Source organism: Camponotus floridanus, unplaced genomic scaffold (genome assembly GCF_003227725.1).
Source record: "Camponotus floridanus strain SB8 unplaced genomic scaffold, Cflo_v7.5 scaffold22, whole genome shotgun sequence".
NCBI lineage: Eukaryota > Metazoa > Arthropoda > Insecta > Hymenoptera > Formicidae > Camponotus > Camponotus floridanus.
Window position 1 is genome coordinate 1,049,889 of NW_020229348.1, and position 9,833 is coordinate 1,059,721.

The window sequence follows — 9,833 nt, forward strand, 5'->3', positions numbered from 1 at the left end:
ACCCACCCACCCTCTCCATCCCGCCCCATTCGCGAGGCCTTCCAGGGTTGGGAATCAATATGAATACGCCCGCGAAGCGCGCTCGTCGCTGAATTGTCCGCTTGCACGCGAGGAATCCCGGCCACGCGAGAACCGCGCGGGAAGGTGAGAGAGAGTATCCGTTGCGCGAGCGTCATCTCCGCTTCCGCAGTCACGGAGGATCGACTCGGTCGTTACCCGCCTCCCCTCTCCTCTCGAGTATATTTGCCGAAAGGGTGGCCCGGATCTCGTTGTACGCGGAACTCGCGCAATGCAACAATACGAACGGGGGTGGTCGCGCTGATTGACTCCGATCCTCCTCGTCGCTTTCCGACCTTGTGGACGAAGAATCGCAGGCGGAGGGTGCGTCGCGGAAACATCATCGCGGGGTAACGTGGAAGTTCCTGACTCGAGGACTTCGAGAGAAAAAAAACCGACATCGGAATCTTGATTTTCGCTGGTCGAGAAGTGGAACAAGAGCGACAAAGAGTGTGACGTTCACACGGGGTAGATTGACAAACGGTCGAACGCGCGCGTAACAGGGTCGCAAAGTCAAGAGGAAGAAAGAAAGGTAGAGAGAGAGAGAGAGAAAGGAGAGGCAGTGTTCATTAATCAATTGCACGTTAATTGGACGACGAGGTCAATTGCAAGAGGACGATGGCAGTGAGCGCTTTTTCGACGACATTGCCTACCACCGATTTTGCCACTACGTGTCCCACTACATCCGGTATGTCGTAGGAGAAAAAGAAAGAGATAGAGAGAGGAAACGTACAGTTTTAGCGAGAGCGCGTTTGCGACAGCAAGACGCTGCTGGCGGAATGGCGAGCGGTTTTCTTCGGCAATGCGCGATGTTGTTGGGCTTAATTGTGATTTTAATGACAGCGCTCTGGACCGAGGCGTCGCTTCCGCCCGAAGACGAGGAGGAGAACATCCTGCACATCGGCGGTATCTTCCCCATCGCTGGCGAGGGCGGCTGGCAAGGCGGCCAGGTATAAGAGCGATTTAATCCTTCCTTCATCCCGAAACCGCACTCGTGAAAATTAAGACGCGAATATTGCAAGAGACCGGCGCAATGTTGATCGAACTTGACGGGATTATCTTGAAATATATTTAATATTTTTAACCCTTTACAAAAAGTTTTAGGTCAAGGAAGCGTGAAGATATATCACAATTCCCGAGATGTTTCTTTTTTCATGAAGTAGGGCTCAAGTTTAATAATAGAACACTCTGTCGAAATAAAAGCGAGATACTTCATCAATCAACGTGGGTGATTGATAGTATGAATAATTAGCAGTCAGATTAATAATTCTTCCGTTCTGAAGATTTGCATTCGGGCAAACCTTAATTAGATTTTTATTTCGCCGTCGTTTTTCAATAATATTCTTAGATTTGTCAGGAATTAGATCATGTTCTATTATTGAAACTTTCATTTTCTTTGTAAATATATTTACAAAGAAGAATGATTATTACGTATCTTGTAACTTTCTTCATTTCCGTCTATCTTTCAGTTCTCTCGAATTATTCGATAACTTGTGACATTAATAGCATGCACAAATTGCTGACAAACTTTACAAGCCGCTTCGAAACTCTGAGATCAGATTCTAAAAGTTCTTGTAACGACACAAACAAGTTTATTGATAGAGTAATATTTCTCTTTGTGTTGAATCTCTCAAAGTCCAAGCAAAGTATTTTTAAAATATCGGAGAATCTTGCAGAGAATGAGAAGCGAAATCGCTTTAGTAAATTTTTGCGTGTATACTTTTTCCTGAAATATTATTCGAAAACTGCAGTAGCATGCCGAGAAAATTTTATAAAATATTATTGACGATACTTTTCGTTAACAAACGTTTATTTTTAAAAGATTGCAAATGTTCACTTTCTATAGTATTATATTTATATATTCTATAGTATTATATTTATTATATTTAATTCTTTTGTAATCAATTTTTCTGTAATCAATTTTTCTTCAATTTTTACGATGATCTGTTCTTCGTCAATTTTTGTTTTACATCTAAATATTGAAAATGCAATATAACTTATAGTAATATAATAATCAATTTGTCATTATTTATACAGTGTTATGTATAATAATAACAGTATAAAATAAAAAAAAGTCATGATAAATTAATTTATAAATTGATATGAGATAAGAAAATTATACGCGACATAATGGATCATTTGGGGTTCCTCGAAAGTTAATCGGAAAGATTGATCTACGTCTGATAGCATTTTATGGTGGTATATAATTTCCATAATACATTTCTATGAGCATGCACGAAAAAATTTAATAATAATCTATGACATCGTCATTTATACAGATAGTGTGAAACATGTATTTCCAATTTTACAAGTATCTTTTGCGTTATTGTAATAAAATCAAACACTTCTTTTGTATAAAATTATAAATATTCACACTTCAATTATGCCTTAGTATTATGTCTAAAGTAAAGAAATAGCGTTTCTTGTGCAATTTTTAGCCTACAGATGACATATATTTATCGAATGGCACCGCTTCTGACCCTGCATGCAAACTTGCTCATTAAATTAGGGGGTTAATCAAGCTGAATTGCATTATCATTTATTCAACAGGCTTGCATGCCAGCTGCGCACCTGGCCTTAGAGGACGTTAATCGCGAAAAGAACTTGTTACGCGGATATAGACTGCACCTTCATTCCAACGATAGCGAGGTAAATTCACGAAGATGCGTTTAATGGCATTATAATGGCGGATTATGCCCCCCGTCCTCTCCTCTTCTTGCGCCGGCTGGCGCGATGAAATTACCTCTGTAATTTATTACATTTCGCTTCCAGTGCGAACCCGGCCTCGGCGCATCCGTGATGTACAACTTACTGTACTTTCCACCCTATAAATTAATGCTGTTAGCCGGTTGCAGCACGGTCTGCACCACGGTCGCCGAGGCGGCCAAGATGTGGAATTTAGTAGTGGTGAGTGTCCTCGTTCACAGAGTTATTTTTCCGAGAAAAGCGAGAGGCGAATCGGAATTTTTCTTTTTTTTTTCTTTTTCTTTTCTTCTTGTCGCGAATTATATTCGGCACGCGAGTAGTAGAATAGAAACGAACGCGAGGAACGCTGCTAAAACACGTTTTCTTAGCTTTGTTACGGTGCATCGTCGCCAGCATTGTCCGACCGAAATCGATTCCCGACCCTCTTCAGGACGCATCCTTCCGCCACCGTACACAATCCCACGAGAATCAAACTGTTGCAAAAGTTCGGCTGGTCTCGGGTAGCGATATTACAACAAGCCGAGGAAGTGTTCATATCGGTAAGAACATCACGTTAATGAAGCTTCATTTAATTTATCGATATAACATGTATCTCTCACAAAGAAAAATCTCTCTGTGTTTTTGAAAAATAAGAAATCTAAACCAGACCTTATAATAAATTTTTATAGAGTGTAAATTTTTTATTTTATATAAATTTATTATCTTTTATAATAAACTCTTTATAAATATAAAATATAGTGTATACACTTTGTCTATTTTCGCACTAAAAACAAATTGAGCGAAAATGAAGATTAATGTTTTACGAGAAAAATTGCTGTAAAAATTCATAAAAATGAATATGAAATTTGATTTATCATAGACCGTCGAGGATCTAGAAGCTCGATGTAAAGAAGCTGGGATAGAGATAGTCACCCGACAGAGTTTCTTGTCGGATCCGACGGACGCGGTGAAAAATCTCCGCCGTCAAGACGCGCGGATAATAGTCGGACTGTTTTACGTGGTGGCTGCTAGGAGGGTACTCTGCGAGCTCTATCATCAGAAGCTGTACGGCAAGACCTACGTGTGGTTCTTCATAGGCTGGTACGAGGACGACTGGTTCGAGATCAATCTGGAGAAGGAGGGTATCACCTGTACCAAGGAGCAGATGCGACAGGCAGCGGAGGGGCACCTGACCACCGAGGCACTCATGTGGAATCAGAACAACGACACGACAATCAGCGGCATGACGGCCGAGGACTTTCGAAAGAGATTGAACAAACAATTGAAGGACGACGGTTACGATATAGACAACAATCGATATCCGGAAGGATATCAGGAAGCTCCCCTCGCCTACGACGCGGTCTGGTCCGTCGCGTTAGGTGAGTTTCTCGAGATGAGCGATTTAACAAATCCACGTGATCGCAATAATCGCTTTACCGTCGTTTCTCCTTTCTTCCCTTCCGTCTCTACCGTCAGCGTTTAATAGAACCATGGAGAGACTAAGCAAGATGGGAAACAGCTTGAAGAACTTTACTTATGATAACAAAGAGATTGCCGATGAGATATACGCGGCGGTAAACTCGACCCAATTTCTCGGTGTTTCCGTATGTAAAACTTGTTACAGCTTGAAAGTTACGACAATAGCGCTATTTTTAATTTTTTTTTTTTGGTAGGGATACGTCGCGTTCAGCTCGCAGGGCGACAGGATCGCTTTGACACAGATCGAACAAGTAATCGATGGAAAGTATGTCAAATTAGGATATTATGACACGCAAAGCGATAATCTGACATGGCGAAATGTAGAACGATGGATCGGTGAGAAGGTGCCGCAAGACAGAACGATAATAAGAACCGTTTTAAGAACGGTGTCACTGCCCTTATTCATAAGTATGGCGGCCTTGTCGGTGCTCGGTATCATAATAGCTATCGGATTGATCGTATTTAACGTCTATAATAGACACCGGAGGTATACTATACTCTACTCTATATATATATATATATATCGTTTTGAATTCATTAATACGATATTCGGCATACTGCGAACCGAGCTATAGTCCACAATCGATAGATGCAATGTCTATTTTTCAGAGTCATATATTCGTCTCATCCCAGCGCCAACACGATAATGCTACTGGGAATAATAGGCTGCTTCTTGGCTGTGTTGTGCATAGGGATTGACGGTAGGTTCGTGACTCCATGGCAGTTTGTAATAATCTGCCAAGCTAGAGCGTGGACGATGTCGATTGGCTTCACTCTTGCGTTTGGCGCCATGTTTAGCAAAGTTTGGAGAGTCCATCGACTCTCTACAAAAGCCAAAGCTGATCAGGGAAAAGTAAGTAAGTTGTAAATTAGTTGGTACAAGTAGTAGCGATAGTCGAGTCTCTCGATTGGCAAAGTGGTACGAGTAGCTTTTTACAATGTATTATGCAGCGTAGTATATTCAAAAAAAAATTCTACATGCCCTTTCATCCTTTCTCCAGCAAATTCTTGCAATCGTACCGCTTTTCCTTCTTGTTTTCCTCATTAGTAATGAGACTGATTTTTAGTTTTTTCACGAAGATGGAACCATCCTGCATGGTTTGCTGTTCCCGCATCTGTATGTCCCGCATCTTTAACCTATTCTCGATTCCTTTTAGTCATTGACGGCTAAACAAAAAGTTTCGTCTATACAGAAGAAGATTGAGCCGTGGAAGCTGTACGTTATGCTGAGTGGATTGCTATCGGTGGATATCATCCTCCTCGTCACTTGGCAGATGGTTGATCCGTTGCATAGAAGAATCGAGACCTTCTTGTTAGAGTTTCCTCCTTACGGAGACGAGGATGCAATGATCAAGCCTGAATTAGAACATTGCGAGAGCGAGCACAATAGTTTGTGGCTCGGTAAGTAAATATATAGTAGATCGCAAATACGTGTCGGAAGATAAATTCTGCGCGAGAATCGACGTAATGCTATTATGATGTAAATACCAAGATTGGGAATATTTTTTTCAGGCTTGCTTTACGGCTACAAAGGCATTGTTCTAGCTTTCGGACTCTTTCTATCTTACGAAACGAGAAGCCTCAAAATCAAACTGATCAACGATTCCAGATACGTGGGCATGTCAATATATAATATTGTAGTTCTATGTCTCATAACGGTACCCGTGGTAATGGTCATCTCTAGCCAGCAAGACGCTAGTTACGCCTTCTCGGCTCTAGCTACTAACTTTTGTTGCTTTCTCAGCATGGCGCTCATCTTTGTGCCGAAGGTTATCGAGGTGATTAGGCATCCCAAAGATAAGTCCGAGTCGAGATACAATCCGGACGGCGCGGTGTCCAAGGAGGAAGAAGAAAAGTATCAAAAATTGCTCAATGAAAACGATGAGCTTCAAAAACTTATCGCTGCGGTAAGAATATAACACGTCGACGATCTTATCGATTAATTATTATGTAATACGCATTTTCTTGTCTGTATATTTCAGAAGGAGGAAAAGATTCAAGTCATCAAGCAGAAGCTGGCCGAACGCGATGCTCTGAAGGGAACCGGCACAACGAGTCGTTGCAGGCAAGGTCAACCCAAACAATCCTTCATCGTTACCGATTACCCGACTGGCGAGGGGACATCGGACAGTGCTATCGGTGGGGGTATTTCCATTTGTACAAAATCCTCTCGCGCTTCCGCTTCTGATGTTGAGTTTTCAGAGACGTACTTATAATCTCTACGCAAATACGAGTAAAATCATACCATTGTCGGACATCTTTTCGCGCGACCGCGCGATACATTTGGGACCTAAAGTTTCTTTCTCAACCTCTCGGTGATTATCATTACGCTTCGCTTTTAAAGCTTTATGCTCGAATATATTTCCAATTTATTATTTGTCGTAAGTATCGATGGGTATGTACTTTTGCGTTTCTTCATAATGCACTCACAGGAAAATGTCTCGTTGCAAATGACTGGAATAATATATCACAATGATGAAATACTGATTACATTTGCACAATAAGATAAAAAAGAAATCGATCGAGCAATAAGAGAGCACGTATTTTTTTCCATGCAATTAGTGCACAATAAATTCTGTTGTGTTATCTTTATTGATATAGTTACGTACGCGGAATAACAAAAAATAATTATTAATGAAATAATAACGAGAGAAATGTTAATGTCATAAATGTTAGTTCTTCGGCTAACTGTTAGAGAATTTTTTTCATTAGATAATGCGACTCTTATATTAAGTCGCTTTTGTAAAAATGTACATTACTTTCGTAGTTTTAGTGCTTATCTTTAAATGTTAAACACGCAAATATCAATTAAAAAATACGAAAACTAGTGACTCTTTCATGTAATAAACAAATTAGTAATTTTGCGCGAATATTTAAATAAACGAGAAATACATGCAATTAGATAAAATCAAGCCTATGTTATGTAAAGACAGGCCTTATCTTTCTGACGACATACGCATCATATGAATATGTTATTTTTTGTAATTATATGTTACATTTATATATAACCGTTTATAACCGTTTTCCTCGTTTAAAAATTTAATTGTTTTATAGATAAATGTATATATCTAATATTGAATATTTGTGAGAGTTTATCGAGTGCATTTTTCAGCACTATGAGAAAGTATTCAATCAGATTCTCTCTTAGCGTAATACAATCTTATCCTATGGACCAAGTTATCCCATGAAATAACATTTTCAGGGATAGAGCTTTTGAGTATTTTATATTCTAACTTTTAACTTTTATCGAGAGAAAAAATATATGCTCGGGGGAAAAAATACAATGAAGCTTTCTTAATCATAAATTATAATTTTTAGTTAGAAATATACCTTTTACATTTAAATTTAAAAAATATTTTAACAGAATTATACAAGAAATAAAAGCGAAACGTATTTATTTATACGATGAATTTAAATTCTTCGTATTTGAAATGAAATTGTCACAAATACACACACCCACACATATTGTTTCCAAATGAAAAATAGAAGGATTGAAGCTATGTTCTTCTTATATTATTCTCTCGTGTAATTATTTTTCTCTTGTACAAATATTTATATCTTTTCGATTCCAAACAAGATAAGAAAAAATATAAAGTATTTTAAAAACGCACAATATATATAATTACGATATATACATATGTTAATTGGAGTAAAAACGAATTGATCATTAACTCGGCTCTATAAATACTGCGGCTATAATTACAAATTGAACTTGACTGGCTCTTAGGATGATGTTCATAATATTCTTGTTATTTATTGCAGAGCACATATACACAAAATACTTTAAAAAATATTTATGTTAGGCCTAAAATAATCTTTACGATTATACGTGGCTCAGTTGTTGCAGTTAAATCTCGTTAGAAAAGTGTCGTGTTAATTGTATAAAATGTCGATTGTATCAAATTGTGAACCTCATGAAGCGCACTCCCAAATTTGAAAAGACTATCTATGAAAATCCAATTGTCATTTGGTCCCAATTGGATTAACACATTTATACGTGCGAAATGTATGTGCTAACGAGATTTAAATGCCTATGAATTTTTTATGCCGTTTGTTTATAATTTGGGAGTCTTGATGAGGTAAAATCTTATACGTTATTGTTTAATTTAGTGCAAGTTTGTCTCTTGGGATGTGCTTGTTAATTTTTGACGAATATTTTTATCGAGATGATATTATTTCCAATCCTTAGGCTACAGAAACGTATATATTTATACATGTATATTCTCGACTTCCAAATCATTTACGGACAATTGCGTCTATGAGAGCTTGCTCGAGAGAAATAGAAAAAGAAAGATTTGTGTTATTTGACTTTCTGTTTTTAGGCACGCAGCACGTCGCCGAAATGTACGAACTGCACCGACTATGATGCCAAAGCAATACACACACAAACGAGCGCTACGCTTGCGACAAAACTCTCTTCTAAAACTAGTATTAAACCTACGTGCACGGTCAATATGCGAATTATATAATGAAAAAATGAACCTCGAATAAAAAAAAAACCGCCAAAAGCGAAGAACGCGCGAGATGTAATTTCGCGACGACGAGAAACGATTGTCACGTATTTAAAGTGTAAGTTAGTTTATAGCGCGTGTGGAATTGTTTTATATTTCGATACGGTATAAATACACGATTCGATTGCGCCTTAGAGGAAAAACAAAAAATCGAGAAGAGGAAGGAGGAACGGCGAAAAAAGCATCGCGCAAAAAAAGAAATCTGTCGTCGTACACACCGTAAATCCCGTGTGTATATAGACGGATTTTTTTTTTTTCAATCAATCGAACGTAATTTCTCGTTTATTGTATCCACGCGCCCTCCCCCTCTCTGCCCTCCCTATTCACACATGCAGTACTTTTTACTGTACTCATTCGATCAACTGCCGCGCAAACGGCGCTTTCAAGTCTAGCATTATATATACATATACGATAGTCCTATCGAACTGTTGACGAAAGTATCACATATATGTATGTTAGATATTATGGAGAGATATTTATTTTTAAGTTTTTGAATTATAAAAATCCGTTAAAAATATCGAAGGCTCTATCTATTATTAAACCCTGAGATTGTTTACGATTAAGAAGTCGCGCGAATCGTGTGTAACGCGAACGTACATATATATCTCTACGTTGTTTTTAGAGCTGGCATTTTAATAAAGGAACTTGAAGACAAGAGAAAGAAGGAGAATTATATATCTCGGAGTTTACATACTTACTTTGTGATACATATACATTATACTCTTTCGATTAAACACAATTAGCGCGCGCGAAAATACCGAAGAATTAGAATAGAAGAAATATAATTTAATATAAATATGCGTATATAATTTAATATGCATACAGAGCGTGTACATTACAGATGTTGTGTATATTAAAATACATCGTATAAATACCGAATCGAAAGTAAAGGACTATAGTAAAAAAAGAGTTAAATAAATGCGTAGCCTCACATTTTTTTCAAACTGTGCGAAGCAGCCAGGCATCCGTCAGGGAATTTGTAGCGTCGCGCAGATCTTCTGCGCAGGCCTCTCCCGCGCGCGCTCGGTCGCGTTCGTAAAATATACGCGTGGGAGGGATCGACTGGCCAATCAGGACAGAGGGAGCGAAAAAGAGACTTTC

The 9,833-nt window shown here is 38.5% G+C and overlaps 1 protein-coding gene across 4 annotated transcripts; it reads left to right on the forward strand.

The window, feature by feature from the left end:
• Window positions 1–45: 45 nt before the first annotated feature.
• LOC105253261 (gamma-aminobutyric acid type B receptor subunit 1) lies at window positions 46–9,393 on the forward strand. Of its 4 annotated transcripts, none has more exons than XM_020028114.2 (13): window positions 46–745; window positions 901–1,007; window positions 2,608–2,706; window positions 2,830–2,964; window positions 3,132–3,302; window positions 3,623–4,121; window positions 4,219–4,346; window positions 4,416–4,708; window positions 4,831–5,074; window positions 5,379–5,622; window positions 5,734–6,128; window positions 6,204–6,360; window positions 6,424–7,214. In XM_020028114.2, the coding sequence occupies exons 1-13, from the start codon at window positions 676–678 to the stop codon at window positions 6,435–6,437; spliced, it is 2,556 nt and encodes an 851-aa protein (XP_019883673.1). In that variant the 5' UTR covers window positions 46–675; the 3' UTR covers window positions 6,438–7,214. The 4 variants fall into 4 exon arrangements, with proteins under 4 accessions (XP_019883673.1, XP_011259466.1, XP_011259474.1 ...); XM_011261172.3 differs by lacking the exon at window positions 6,424–7,214 and adding an exon at window positions 8,544–9,393 and having other exon boundaries at window positions 48–745; XM_011261183.3 differs by lacking the exon at window positions 6,424–7,214 and adding an exon at window positions 8,544–9,393 and having other exon boundaries at window positions 48–745; window positions 5,415–5,622.
• The last annotated feature ends 440 nt before the right edge of the window (window positions 9,394–9,833 follow it).

Coding starts and splice junctions, on each gene's coding strand:
- LOC105253261 (XM_011261164.3), top strand. CDS start 676: ATGGCAGTGAGCGCTTTTTCGACGACATTGCCTACCACCGATTTTGCC. Junction 746..900: donor TACGTGTCCCACTACATCCG/GTATGTCGTAGG, acceptor TTTTAATGACAG/CGCTCTGGACCGAGGCGTCG. Junction 4,122..4,218: donor GGTCTGGTCCGTCGCGTTAG/GTGAGTTTCTCG, acceptor CTCTACCGTCAG/CGTTTAATAGAACCATGGAG.